This window comes from Homalodisca vitripennis, chromosome 5, assembly GCF_021130785.1.
Source record: "Homalodisca vitripennis isolate AUS2020 chromosome 5, UT_GWSS_2.1, whole genome shotgun sequence".
NCBI classification, from domain to species: domain Eukaryota; kingdom Metazoa; phylum Arthropoda; class Insecta; order Hemiptera; family Cicadellidae; genus Homalodisca; species Homalodisca vitripennis.
In genome coordinates, this window is record NC_060211.1 from 32,223,056 (window position 1) to 32,238,457 (window position 15,402).

Sequence of the window (15,402 nt, forward strand, 5' to 3'; positions counted from 1 at the left end):
CTCAAATATTTAAAAAAATCGCTTTTTTTCAAGTTTGCCAAGTAACCGGCTTAAAGTAGTACTTATGCAATGTTAAGGTACACTGTTTATTGACACTTTGATGTTAATTTATTAAGACGGTGTTACTTATAATGTTCTTTAAAAAATCCACATAGACCTTTTAATGTCCAATACAAATTTGTTTATTGGTTATCTATTGCAATGTTAATTTTACCCAGTAAATCAAATAGATCGTTTTTATACTGCTATGAGATAACTGATTTTATAAATTTAAAACTCCGTTCTCTACATTAATTTGGACATTCTAATGATACATGCTTCAGAGTTTCTTTTCTATCCACAATACAATTTTTAAACAGAGTGGTGCCAAACATCTCTTGATGTTATTCAAAAATTTATTTAAATTTGCTTGTCCCGTACTGTTTACACTCATATTAATACTCCCCATCTTGTTAGATTACAAGTGTTCTACTAACAGGGATATCTCCTAGAGTGATTTTGAATGTTTAAACCAATTGGCCTTTGGAAATTGTTATAATAGGTTAAATTAATTGTTAATTAATAGGTTAAATTGTAGTAAATTTTTTCACTACACACTTGTTTATAGGTTTTGAAGTCCTCAATTGGTGCAATAAGATCTCGTGTTTGTATTTGACCGATGCTTCCTTAGCTAATTTGTTCAGTCTCCAGTGTGAATAAATTGAGTTTTATACCAAAATGACCTGGTATTCATTGTAACTTGTATTTTTTTATTTACATCAACTAACAGATTGATAATCATCAAGTTGATGCCACTCGTTTTAAAGCCCTTAACATGTATCTAGAGCCTCAATTAGGAACCAGAACAAACCTGTTTCCTTCACAACCAGAACAAATCAGTACATTATCATTATTGAAATCTATTGACGCATTTCTGCATTATAGCGTTATTATAAATCTTTTTGCTTGCATTCTCCTTATCTACATCAATTTTAAATACGAAATTTGGATTACTCATTACCAATGGTAGTTAAGATCCTAGTCAATTGGTAAAGTTTGTGTTATAGAAGTGTAGTGGGAATAGAAGTGGAAGTGGATCTGTTGTAATGCATTTATGAATAATGGGTATTTTTTATCTGTCAGTAATTTAAACATTCGTATTAGTAGATTAAGAGCTTCCTATACATAAAAGATCTTTCTTTATTATCAGTAAAAATTTGTTATATTTTATAAACAGGTTTTAAAATTCTGATTATTAATTTATTATACGTTTAATAAAACATCTTGAAATGTAAAATAATACTTTCTCCTTAAAAAATGTTGATATGAGAGTAAACTATAAACTCATGTCTGCAAAAAGCCAGCACGAATATAAGTACACAAAATCACTTTGTTCATCAGAATAACTTGGAATGAAACCGAAAAAAACATTCTCTTATATTTTCTTGTTATTTTTCTTTTCTGAGGTCTATTCTAGTTTGGCACTTTCATTTATTGAGAAACAAACACAGTCACAACACACGTAGTAGGAGTATCAAATATTTGGTAGAGTAGACAACGAAATGGATCAGTCAAGCTACCACGAAACTCATATTAGTTTAGTTGTAGTAACTGCTATATTATCTCAATATGTGTTAGTCATCAGGACAATTAGTAATAGCAGTGGCCATGAAAATGTTGCCATACTGTAGCTTAATATAGTAAACAGTTCAAACAAACAAGAATCTGGTTAAAAACTGTGAGGATTGTGATATTAGCCTACTTTGAATGCGCATGTTTAGTAAAAATATACCACAATATCCAGAATTTTTGATCTGATAAATAAGCAAAAAGTATATAGAGGCCAACCATCATTGGTACTTTTAAACCCCCGATGTCTTACCCGCAGTATATCATCTGAGGGGCTGTCAATTGATAAAAAAAACGCTGACATTCGATTGAATATAATTTTTCAACGGCGAAACAAAATTAAAAACCGTTTAAAATCTGAAAAATATGTGAAACTGTGAAATAAATTGTTGTTTTCCAAGGACTTTTGCAAGTAGACTTCTAAGTAAATCTGTATGTAAAAGAGTCGTATATTTGCTATGTGAAAACTAATGAAAATGTTAAATTGACAATCGTACGACGCTATTGTGTGGCTTTTGCATCTGTTTAAAATAAAATGTCTAAATTTATTTCCTATAAAATAAGTTTTACGATATGTTTTGGCTGAACTTTCCAGTAAGATTTTTTAATATACCGACATTATTTGAATTGGAATGACGAATTCACGACTTTTCTAGGCTTTGAAATACGCACACGCATCGTATATGACTCTGTGACCTCCATGTGATCTACCAATCTTTGTCTTAAATGCATAAATTTATATGATTAAAAATTCATCACAAGAGTTTTTGTAACAAACGCATCAAACAGGATAGTGACGCTCTTATACAATAGATTTGTGATCGTGAACAAAATAAGGTTATAATACACGGTTTCCGATAATCAGGAGACTAGAAATATTTTAGTACTTATTATTTACGTTTACTTTTGCTAAAAATCGTAGAAGAATTGATAAGGCCGGTGAGATGCTGCCATTAGAATAGTTGGAAATGGTATATTTGTGAAATTTAGAGACGGGGCTCACCGCCGTGTCCGTATTCCCAGAATACAATACATTACACCGACATGCGCATGCGCATTAAGCCCCGGCCTACCTGTGGACCAGGTGCGTTTCAATTCAATCTGCTCAGTACTATAAAGTAGTTGAAGAGGAAGGCGCCGGAGCGGTTTATTCAACTGTGGTTTTCAGTCGTATTTTGTGGTCATATGTTTAATCTTTATTTGGTGATACTATTAATTTATTGCTAGATATAAAGAATATAGATTTAACCACAATAATGGCATTTCCCATAACCGTCATATCAGTAACAATTACAAAGCAGTACAGGCCAATATCATTTTTAAACGTTTTTACTCATAAAATAAAACAATACAGCACAACGAAGGTAAATAGTTTAAAATCTATAAGATTTTAATCATTATTTGGTTTTAGAAATTTTAGAACATAAAAAAATTTACAAATTAATATAAAAGTTATATTTCATTAATAATAGATAAGTAATTTGCATTGATATAGGAGTATCACTACAGGATAAATAGATTTGGAGGATGGATAACTTTCCTGAAAGTTTAAAATGTAATGAATAATATTATGAGACCATGTCTAGGAATAAATACGTATTTTTCGCATCAATTACATTTTTTAATTGATATTGTCATTATGTAGGTCTAATAAAAGAATTAAAGTTATATACAGTATTATACTGGTATACAATCTTATCTGATAACCCATCAAATGACAAAAGATTCTTCTAGCCTTATAAATTTAAAATAAATAATTAGTAATGCATTTTATTATACTAGTAAGTAACTTCAAAGGAATTATAGTTATTTGAACACTCATTTCAATAGAATTAATATTAAAGTGAGTCCTTCTTTACCTTTCAGCTATTGGATGGATTTAGTATTTCTTACAGAAGTTGTCTTTCATTAGTCAAGAAATAGGTTATTGATACAAACATTTAATTCTTTACACTTTTGTCCTTTGTTGTATTTACTTAACATATGAGATAATTCAATTCACGGTTAATTCTGCTTATCATGATTTAAATTGGATATTGGTTTATTAGTTAGTAAATACATCCTTAGTTTTAACTGACTAGACATTATTTACATAGGTTTATTAGATATTATAGATGTATTGTTTCCTCTCTCATATTTTCCTAGCCACGCCCCTAGCTTTTAAAATACCAACTTATAAAGTTGATAAAAAATAAAATAATTTTAAAATCTATGATTAAGAAAGGAAAAGGTTTTATTATTTAACATCACAACAAAAACTAAACCAGACTTATAGATAGTAAATTTTACAAAAAGCAAAATATACATTTGTATTCTGGAATGTGTTTCTGAATCCATGTGTATAAATCCCTATCTTAGCCTTATACATCTGAATGTCTTTCCTAATCAAGAGATATCTGAAACCTTGGCAAGTGAGCTAAAATGATCTTATCTACAATTGAGTCAACAAACATGATAGTTTAACAGGTATGAATCGCAGCACTGAAATATCTTATGTAATTTGAAGCTCAATGACATTCCACAATTAGAGGTGTCATAGAAACTTGTCATTTGAATGGCTAAGAATTTCTTTGCCACTATTATTCATTTAGAAGTGTGTAGAAACTTGACATTTGTCATTTGAATGGGGATCGGGCTAAAAATACATAAAAATCATATATTGTGATTTTAAATTAAAAAGATGTTAAACTTTTTTTCATTTGAAAAGTACTCATTTAACCAAATGAAATGAGAAATGCCTTTATTTTAGAGGTGGAGTTAGGGGTATCAAGTCCTCTCTGCCACTTAAACTCATATCTTATGCAAGATATTTACAAGATTTAAATACAAATAGGGTAAATCAATAAGTATGATACTTATAACATAAATATTATTAGTTTATTATCAATGCAACTATATCATTCTCATACAGGTGGAATACAATAAAAATGAGTCTGTAGTAATACCAAAAAATATACTGGCAGATGAGGTAACCACAGAGAAGCCAACAAGTTTTGGTTTGATTTATGACACTAAACCATCCAAAGTACTTTTAAAAGCAAAAAAGCGATATAACTGGTGCTGTTGTGGCCAAAGCAAAAACCAGGTAAGGAATACAGACCTATTAATTAAAGTAATAGCTCATAATAATACATCGAACAAGGTAATATATAAAAGTTCTCTTGCAATTTTAGTAATGCAATCCTAATACAAGCAAATTAATAATAAAATATAATTAATAATAAATATAAATATTGAAATAAATATATAAACAGTCCAATCAGATCAACTCATGAAGCCTATGGTAATTTAATTGTATATGGCTTGAAAATGCTCTATAACAGCTATATAATGCAATATTGCTATCTTTCGAACAGTAACCGAATAAAAAGGAGATATAATTAAATAGTTGTTATGCTATTAGCAAGAACGTAGCCAGGAAAAAGTTTTGGGGGAGTCTTGACAACTATTTTCCTGTAGTGGACAGAGAGTAAGGCCCCATTTTGTTCCTTAACAAGTTCTTGATCCATTTCTTTGTTGAGAACAATCTTTCAGCAGTACATGCCAGTCATACTGAATTATTTAAATAATAATAATTGTTTACTAAAAAAGTAATTAAAAAATTTGGGGGTGGTCTGGACCCCTCGCTGACTACGTCCTTGGCTATTATATAGTTATAATGTATTTATTTTTACAGTATTCTAAATTTCAGGCCATCCATCTTTGTGTTTGATTCTTTATGTAAAAAATGTCAAGATGTTGATCAGCACTATTACAGGTTTCAAATATGTTGTGCAAAAACAATTATTTTGTTTTATGTATTCTGTGGTATATACTAATTACACTATTTTAAGAGTATTTGAAAAATATTACATTATTTAAAAAATAAATAAACTGTGAGTAGTGTTAAATGTAGTATAGCAAAAATATTTAAATGCAGTTTTTTCATTCAATGCCAAATTACAGATAAGATTTTTAGAACAAATATTAAACTTATAATTTAATAATGTGACAAACAAGTAATACAAAACTCTTTAGCTTTTAGTGAGCAGGGGGCAGTAGTTTAATTTTCTATTTCCTTCCCTTATCACGCATCTTTGGCCAGTAAAAAAGTTAATTACCTTGTTAGTAAATTAAGAATATTTTCTGAAGCATTTTTTTTTTCAAAATGTTTTGTTAATTCTTTACTAAAACATTTAAAAAGGGCGTGATCACTCAACATTTTTATTTTGATACAACTAGACTACTATTTAATTGGGTTGAGTTTACACTTTATATGGGCGTTAAGAATAATTGTGCTAATAACATAATTTTGGTCAATTCTTACAATACTGTTTGATATTTTGTATATTTTTGTACTCATTTATCATGGTCAATTTATACAACAGAATCAATCAATCTAAGTTCAATTTATTTCATAGATAGTAGTACAATGAATAGTGTCATATACATAATAATAGCCTTTTGTGGATAACAACACTAAAAAGTATTAAACTAATTATAAATATTAATTAGTTGAGTACAAAGGTCTTGGTACATAGTTTTGTTTTAATTTACCTTTAAACTAATAAGCTTTGTTCTTCTTGAATAACATTTGGTAATTTGTTTGTAAATTTATCTCCTATATTACTAGCTCTTATTATGTCCTATATAGGAGCTTTTATCAAACAAATTGAGTCTAAGAGCTGATATTGCAATATTATCTGTGTTATATAATATCTTGTATAATATTATCTTGTATAATAGCTAAATTATGTAACCCTTATAGGATGAGTGGCATATTTTTAGACCGTAAATTATGTTGTCCAAAAATATGACGCAGATGAAGATGATGCGGACTATGTGGCTCGCTTTGATTCCTTATAATGTTTATGAGTAAAAAAACATCATAAAATCATGATTCTCTATGCTAACGTATGTCCTATGACCTTCCTAAAAATATTTTATGTAGTCATTTTTGTAGTATAAGTCATCTACATCTTTTTTATTGCCTAACAGCTATCACACACGTTATTCCAGCTGTGTCTTCAGACAGAAGATTATGTTGTGTACTGTTTTTGTGTTTTTTATCCTTATTTTCCAGCCAATCAACATAAAACTTTATACTCTTATCTATACTATTATATAAAATTCTAATGGTGTCTGTCCGTCAGTGTGTTACTCAATTGTGTAAAAATACTGCACCGATTGTACTGAAATTTTACATGGACATTCTTAGGGTCCCTGGTTAACATATAGGCTTATTCCTATTTCCAAAATCCCTCTGGGCTACGCTCCACTGATCTCTTAAGTTGTTAAAAATCCCATCTTGGTCTCTACTGTTGCATTACAAGAAACAAATGTTATTAGTTGAAAGAGATATGTAGAGTTAAATGGAATTAACTTTCCTGGGTAAACATTGTTTGTTTTACCAAAGCATATTTTTCTAAAGTAATTTAACTACAGTTTAACATTTTTTTACATTTGTAGTCTTGAAGGCATATAGTAAGCTTGATAGTAACAAAACTTCTTATTTCAATTTTAAAATGATTATGGGAACAAGATAAACTCAACATTGGGGTCAGAAATGTAATTCACTCAAACCTGAAGTGCTCATACATGTGCAAAGTAAAAAGTAAATAAGAAACTGAAAAATGTTTCCCAAAAAAAATATCTTTTGCCCTTATAATAAAGTAACTATAAACAAACAATTTAAAAAAACTAACTATAAATAAACAATTTAAAAAAAAATAATTATAAACAAACAATTTAAAAAGAAAGAAACAAGAGACAAATAAAACTTTTTTTTTTTTTTTTTTTTTTTTTTTTAATTTTGTACCCAATCAATAATGTTATATTGTAGACACTTTTACTGTAAGCAATTATATTAAACATTACAGGTATATCTGTTTTAATACTGTAGTTATAATGTATTTATAAAATGTTTGCATTCACCCCATTTTCACCTTTATCTTCTTCAGTACACCTTTCAGAAAAAAGTAGTTACTTCAGTGGTAATTACCAGAAAAAATTACAACAATTTTCGTTATCCTAAAAGGGTTATAAAAGGTTATTTTGTTTAGTAAATAATATCATTTCATAAAATATGTATAGATTATAGTGTCACTGTCCTTAATAAAAAAGATGTTTAACATGACCTTACCTTTTTTAACATTACAGACAGTGCATTTCTTGCAAAACTAATAAACAATATTTTTTTACTTATTTCATCATCATAATGCCTAATGCTGGTGTTTGAATGAAAATAAGTTAAACTATCTTTATTACATCAGCACTACAAACTTTATAAGACAAATAGATCAAAGGCTAACTTTGTATGCAACTAGATCATGATGACCATCATAACTTAATTATCAATTTTCAGTACCTAGAACCTTGTTATTTTTAACTTTGTCAGTTTATTATTTTTGTATGTGTTATTTCTGGAGTAATGTATTTTTGACTGCACTTGCAGGAAATTTCTTTTTTTAATTTGAGAAGAAGCTACTTATTATAGAAAAGGCCATCTGAATATTCTCTTTCCATTCCAATAATTAGCACTGTCCATAGACAGTCACAAAGCAAAAGGTTACAGAACATTTATTTATGCAATATACTATTTCACATAAGATGTTGGATTGAGAATATTAGTGTATTATAATGCAAAGTGTTTTAATTCTTTAATTTTCTGACTTCAGCCTTTCTGTGATGGGACACACATGAATCCCTTCAAGAGGATATCTTTGCGGCCAGTAAAGTTCATGGTGGAAGAAGAAAAGGAATACCTTCTGTGTAATTGCAAGCAGACTGCACATCGGCCATTCTGTGACGGTACTCACAAACGAGAGGACATTCAAAAACATGTCAAATCTTAATTGTTACTGTTGAGGATTGCTCTTTTACACAAAGGCTGTAAATGTTCTGTCTGCTTTCTGTATGTAGTGTATAATACTGTAACATTCTAAATATTATTACTTTAGCTTACAGTAGATTACTGAAATCTGTTTTATAGTAATAGCAAATAGTGAATGTGGCTGGGGATCAGGTAGTGATATACCAACACTCAAGGAGACCCCACACACATACATATGTGCAGGGGATCAAGCCCGGTCACATTTCTGCCCTGTTAGTTACCTAGAGCACTTCCCCAATCAATCCCAGACTTTCGTATTTGTAATTTTATGTTAAAGTATAACAAACAACATATAATACAATGAAATTATCACAGAGTATTACTTTCTTTTTCTGTATTTATCCTTGATGGAAGTCACAAGACGTAATACTACCACAGTATAGTTTAGTATTAAAAGTGCTTTCGCCGGTTAAGGCATCATCAGTTAGTGTAAACAGAGAACACATATGTATAAAATAGAAAAAAATGTATGATAAAACAGTTAAAATAAAATTTATAACTAATCGTAAAGACCAAAAACTAATAAATTACAAAAGTATTACGGGCAAAAATATTAAATATCGCTTTTAATATTAAGTTATATTGTGGAAGTATTTGACATGTCTTTTGTATTAAGAGTATTACTTTTCATGAGTGTAAGACATTACTAAATAACCCTGGATGGAAAACGGCAGGTGCCAGGCTGGTACCAACCTTCTGCGATCGTGAGTTTGTGGGTGCGTGCAAGTGAAGCGAGTACCTGGCTCTTGAATCGCAATACTTAATTAATTGCTAATACTAATCAATGTTGATTAAAATGTCACCTATAAATATGCAGTAATATTTTAAAATTATCACCCAAATTGCTCTCTCTGTAACATTTGCTTAAGTTCAAAACATAATTATCTTATGTAAAAATTGAAAATACTGCTTCTGGTTTTTTATTTCTTATATAATATTCTATGTATTTGTGCCTTGTTTAATATTTTTTTTTAATTTCTTTTTTATATTGACAGGAACATTTATGTTTTTAATCATCGACTTAATTATTTGGTTATTACTTTGGTTTGTTTATTTACATGTATTTGAAGAAAATGCTGATTCCTGTCAGCTGGAGAATCAGCCAAAATCATGCCATGACCGCTTTTTTTTTATTAAGAAAGCATTCTTGTTCTTGTTGTAGGTATCATGGTGACACGCTCAATCACAAATAGGCAAACATTTCAGTGAAGAACTCTGGAGAGAGCATCTATAAAGTAGTGTTGCAGTAATCATATCCTGTTTTATTCATATTAGTGGAGTTAAACAAACTATTTCCTTGGCATAGGAAGAACTACAATTCCCAGCGTCATAAAAAAACATTAGCAATTGTTTTTTCATGAATTATTTGTATATATAGCAAATAAGCTTTTCCAGATAACGTCAGTTTGCTTGCACAGATGTGCGGCTTTCCTATCAGGATCTAGTTGGTAATGCATAACAAGTAACTGATGATGAAATGTTGAATGTTGTTAAATCAAGAGTTGTTATTTAACCAGCTCTTCAAACTGACAGTGCAATCAATGATGAAATAAATAAAAGTCGTGCAGATATGGTTTTAGGCATAATCTAATCTGTGATTCACTGAAGAGACAAGAAAATATGAAAAATAATCTAAACTTAGCAAAGGAACTGAAAGAGACCAACTGACAAAAATGTACAATTGATAATGCCATTCTATTTATAGTTTAATAAGTTGTAGTGCAAATTCTCAAAGAATATCTTCTACAACACACATTTATGTAGTATTAAAAATCTAAAACTGTTGGAAAATTATGTGTACTGGAAGTTGATTGATGTGTATTTTCTGCGTGTGCTAGTCTAGTACTAGAAAATCCAATATATTCTTATAAGATACTTGACAGCAATTACAGTAATATTAAATTTACATTTTTTATACAAAATATCAAAACTTGTATTACTTTTAATACTGTAAATACTAAATGTCTAACTGTGTTGAGAATGTATCTGTGTTTATATACCACAGATCAACAGTAGTCATGATGTAAGATAACGCAACAATTATTTCAGTCAAACATTATTAGTGTTTTTTGGAAATCAGGTGGAATTTATCAGTAACTTATAGCATTCAGCCATATTTTTATTAATGGTTTATCAGAAAGAAATGTAGAAAATACATTTATAACAGTGGCTAATGAATGAGTAACTAATAAGTGGAAAATCAGAGAAATATAATTTGTGACATATCAACCCTTGTAGTCAACATCAAGTCATGTACAGAAATATTTTGACACAAACAAGTAAAAAGCAAGCTTGAAACCAAAAATGTATAAAATTGCATAAATCTAATGTGACATTGCAAAATGCAAGGCAGTAATTATCAGTTAGGGATCAGTTCACAATCAGTACAACATTAATAACAAGAACATTTAGCCACAAAAAACAACATTTCTTAAAAATTATGGTTACTTTCTCCGATGATTCATTTTCAAACGTCAAATTTATTAAATAAGAAGATTTAATATGCTTAGTAAAATTGTTACTTTTGCTTCTAAAAACAAAAAAGTGGTTTAACTTAATTTCTTTGTTAATTTGGAGGATATGGTTAAGAACCCAACTGAGCCATTGTTTATTGATCCAGAATAAACTGTCTAGGTTAAAGAAATGCTTCTACGATGACCATTTTCAGTGATGGTGCATCCAACTGCATCAGCAGCCTCTAGGATTATTTAAGGGATAGGAGAAAATGTGGACTGTCCCTATAGGATGGGAGAGATATTACTGTTCCTATTTTTAACATAATATATTTTATTTAGTTTTGAAGAGTGAGTGTTATTTGTCAAGATAACAAGTTATACTATAAAGAAGTTGATATAAAAGTATCTTTGTAAAAAAAAGTATTGTTCTGCCACAATATTTTGTTGTATGCGTTTTTGCCGAAAAAGTGCTATATTATGCTGAAAAGTGATTTGATATGGTATATTATTACTGCAAAGTAATTTTACTGTAACACTATTTTTCACACACAATCTGAAACTTTGTGTAAAATGATAGTTCAATAAATAAATCTTTCAAACACATCTTTCAACCAAATAAATTGTTTGGTGTTATTTTTACGGTTACATATAGAGCATATTTGATAAACTTGGTTGTCAATCATCGAACTATTTTTTATGTATAAGTTGTGAAAACTTGATCCAAATTACTCCAAATTGTCAGGATATCTTGTAAAAAATTATATTTACATTCAGAATGAATCATTAAATTAAAATGTTTGTAAAATATTTTTTATGTAGTATTGAAAACAGATTTTAAGAAAAAAAATTGGATTTTAGAGAGTATTATCTTAATAACTAGTCCTACTGCTGTTATCGGTATCTTTTTTAGGTATCAGATAGTTGCATACAAGTAACCTCTTCAGTATACAGTTTTACTTACTATACATTTCATATGATCATGAAGTTAAACTAATTTTAAGTAATTTTAAGCATTATCTGATTTTTTAGCTTAACACAAAATAATGTTTTGATTACTTTTAACATTTACTAAACATCGTTTTCAAAGTGGATGATCAATCCAGACGGGATTTAATTAATATGCATCCAAATACTTTTTATTTGTTTCTTCTACAGCTTATAGTTTTTAAGTATTTAAATTCAAATTCTTTATTCAGCATGTAGACAGAGTTAAACAATGTATATGCCAAGTCAACAAATCATAACAAAATATAATAATGTCTCTCAATAAAATAATTTTACTTTTTCAAGTTTACACTATCTTATCAGCTAAAAAGTCCTTAACAGAATAGTAAGCCTTCTCAATCAACAACCATTTCAATTTTTTTCTAAAAACTGTGTAATCTTGGACTAATCTTAAGCTTAATGGAAGACTGTTAAAAAGAATTACTGCTGAATATTTTAAATGATTTTCAAAAAATGAGGTGGAGTGTGGCGGGATATTCATAATGCATCTGTGTTTACTTCTTGTTCCATACATGTGAGTCGGAAAAAATCTATTAAAAAGGTGAAAGTTTTTATGAAGAAATGATAAGGTTTCCAGAATATACTCGTAAATGGAAGGAAAAGTTAAAAGTTTGTTGGAGGAAAAAAGGTTAGCACATGAGGTTCTGGATGGGACATGACAAATTATTCTTAAAGCTTTCTTTTGAAGCCTAAACACAGACTTTATTGTTAAGTCTGTTAAGTCTTTAAATTTAAAGTTCAAAAATTGTTGAGAATCCTTCTCTTAATAACCATTACAAATATTGAAAAACACTACAAAGTGTTTGGATGTGTATTAATTATACCTTTAAAATGAGATGTCTCCCACAGTTCAAAGACTAATAATAAGGTCTTAAAAATGCATGATTTTAACATTGTTCTTATGGAGAAAACTCTAAGATCATTTTAATACAGCTCTTTACAGACCACCGAGAAACGGTTCAGTCACCAACTAAAGTCGTAAATCTGTTTAATAACAATTTCTTATGTATTTATTGGGATATCCTTTCTTCACATTCTAACACGCTATCTAATGCGTTGAGTTTAGCTACATTTCACCTTCCACTCAGTGCATCGTCTGAAATCTGACACTGTCACAGATTTTTCCTGGAATTTGGAGTCCATGTGCGTCTGAAGAGATCCAAAAAGAGTCGGTGACGAAGATGTTCAAAAGTGTGTTTAGCATTGCTTCCATTTATATGCTTGAAGTTCCTATTTTGATATATTAGTTAAGGTGCTTTCACTCTTTATGTCTATAGTCCTGGGTTTCTCTAGAAAACTTAGAACTTAGAAAGTGGATGTCTAAAGAAATAATTAAAAATTGCTGATATTGAGTGAATGTAGCCCTGTTGCTCCAGATATTTCCCATTGCAAATATCCCTCTTTCAAAAAGTTTAGATCATTACTTCCACATCACTATATTTATCAGTTGAGTAACAAAAGCATATAAAATGAACCTGAAATCCTATAACTTACTGTAATTATCAATGTTATAAACGTAATTTATTTCTCAGACCTTGGATTCAAAATATAATTCACGTTTTGGTCTCAACATGCATGATAAGCTTTTAAAATGTTAACATGTTTTTATTCATTTAACTCATATTTGAGGGCTTGTACATGTTAATAGTATATATCTTCACTAAAAATTAGGTTTAAATTCTACTATTAATCAATCCAATGGTCATCCGAATGTATCACAGTAGAAACAAATGTATTGATTGACAGTAGGATATAAATGTAATTTTTGGTCATAAAAACTATCCTGGGTTAACCGTAATGAATTGTAAATATCCTCATTTAATAAAAAAACAAACTGTTCTCTACAACTACAATACTGACGTTGTTATGACTCACTACTGGTGTGACTCCCAGTTCACGATACTGTTCCTCAGCAAACACAGCAGTGTTAGATGGGTTAGGTGCAAAAGTTCTGTCTTTCATCTAAACATGCTAAGAGACTGCTTTGATTGCAGTATACATAATTGCACCACACAAACAAACCAAGGCAAACAAACCAAGGCGGTACTTTGAAGTTAAATTTATAACTCTGTAACCAGTCAATCACCTGGCCAAATTTAGCCCCAAGAATGAACTATCTTAATCTTAATCTATCTGGACAAGACAATTTACTGAGAATTCATTTCCAGTAAGAGATGAAAATACTCCTAGCTCAGGGCTGGATTTGCATATGGGCTGAATGGGCTATAGCCCAGGGGGTAGCAAATTTTGGTAAAAAAGTAAAAAATAAAACTATTCCAAAAGTTAAAAATATGTGAAAAAAATGTACTTGTAATAAATTTGTATACATTTAATAGTTTCATTTCTAATTATAAAAATAACAACTCAATTCATTCTCATCCAGAATTTCATTTCCTCCCGTTTCCTTTTTTATTATTAAAATTTCTAACTAAATATGTGCAAATTACAAAATAATAAATTGCAGATGACCTAAATCCTAAATCTAAGTATTATTAAAATCAGAGTCAAGTTATTGTATAGAAATTCCTAAATATATCTTCTTTAATTTGATTGTCCTTAATCCAACAGATATTTTTCGACTTTCTTTTCATAATTTTTTAGTAATTTGCCAGTTGATAAATGTTGTGACATCTCATATTTTATGGTAAAAACAATAACTGCAATTGCATAAGGATTTATGTCAGAGGTGTATGTACTATGAGAACTGACGAGCGGGAATGCAGTTTTTTACAAGAGCTATACCGATGGTTTAGTAGCCTAGTATTTCTGTATACAAGATTTGAGGGACAGATTAGGCAAATTTGCCAAGAGTGTTAAGGATAAGAGAACACGATCATAGCTTAACTTATTTATAACAGTAAAACAAAACATTTACCGTAGGTCTCATAATAACATCTTGTTAAGACAAAATATATCAGAACCAAGTGTTAAGAAATAGTGGAAATTAAGTAAGATATGAGATAACGAAGAATGATATGTATGTATAACGCTACTGGCAGCAATATTGGTTTTACAAATTAGCCTACAATAGCCCAGCCGTGCCATGTAGACACATCAGCACATACAGGATTTACACCTCAGTGAGGTACTGTCACTTTATTGTCAATACATGGGCTGATACAATCTAAAACAGTAACAAGTTGTAGCCTATTGAATTGTTACTGTTTTTAAGGATTTGTCTTCCAGCATTTCTGTGTGTGTGTGGGGGGGGGAGGATACATCCCGATACCTCCTCAAACTATGTCACTGTATAATGTCAGCATACCAATTGAGAAAACACATGTAGCCTTGAAAGCCCAATCTTGAAGCTACAATCTAGTGGGACTGCAGAGCTGGCGCAATCACACTCTGAAGAACGTCACACAGACACGTCACGCTACACTCTACATTAACTTTAAATCCCACTCTCACCCTCGAGTTTTGTCCATCATATCGTATTAGTTTTCGTCTCTATATTTGTTT

The 15,402-nt window shown here is 29.8% G+C and overlaps 1 protein-coding gene across 1 annotated transcript; it reads left to right on the top strand.

The window, feature by feature from the left end:
• The first annotated feature begins 2,718 nt into the window (after nt 1-2,718).
• LOC124363812 lies at nt 2,719-8,798 on the top strand. Its single transcript, XM_046819076.1, has 3 exons — nt 2,719-2,972; nt 4,520-4,693; nt 8,265-8,798. The coding sequence occupies exons 1-3, from the start codon at nt 2,865-2,867 to the stop codon at nt 8,439-8,441; spliced, it is 459 nt and encodes a 152-aa protein (XP_046675032.1). The 5' UTR covers nt 2,719-2,864; the 3' UTR covers nt 8,442-8,798.
• The last annotated feature ends 6,604 nt before the right edge of the window (nt 8,799-15,402 follow it).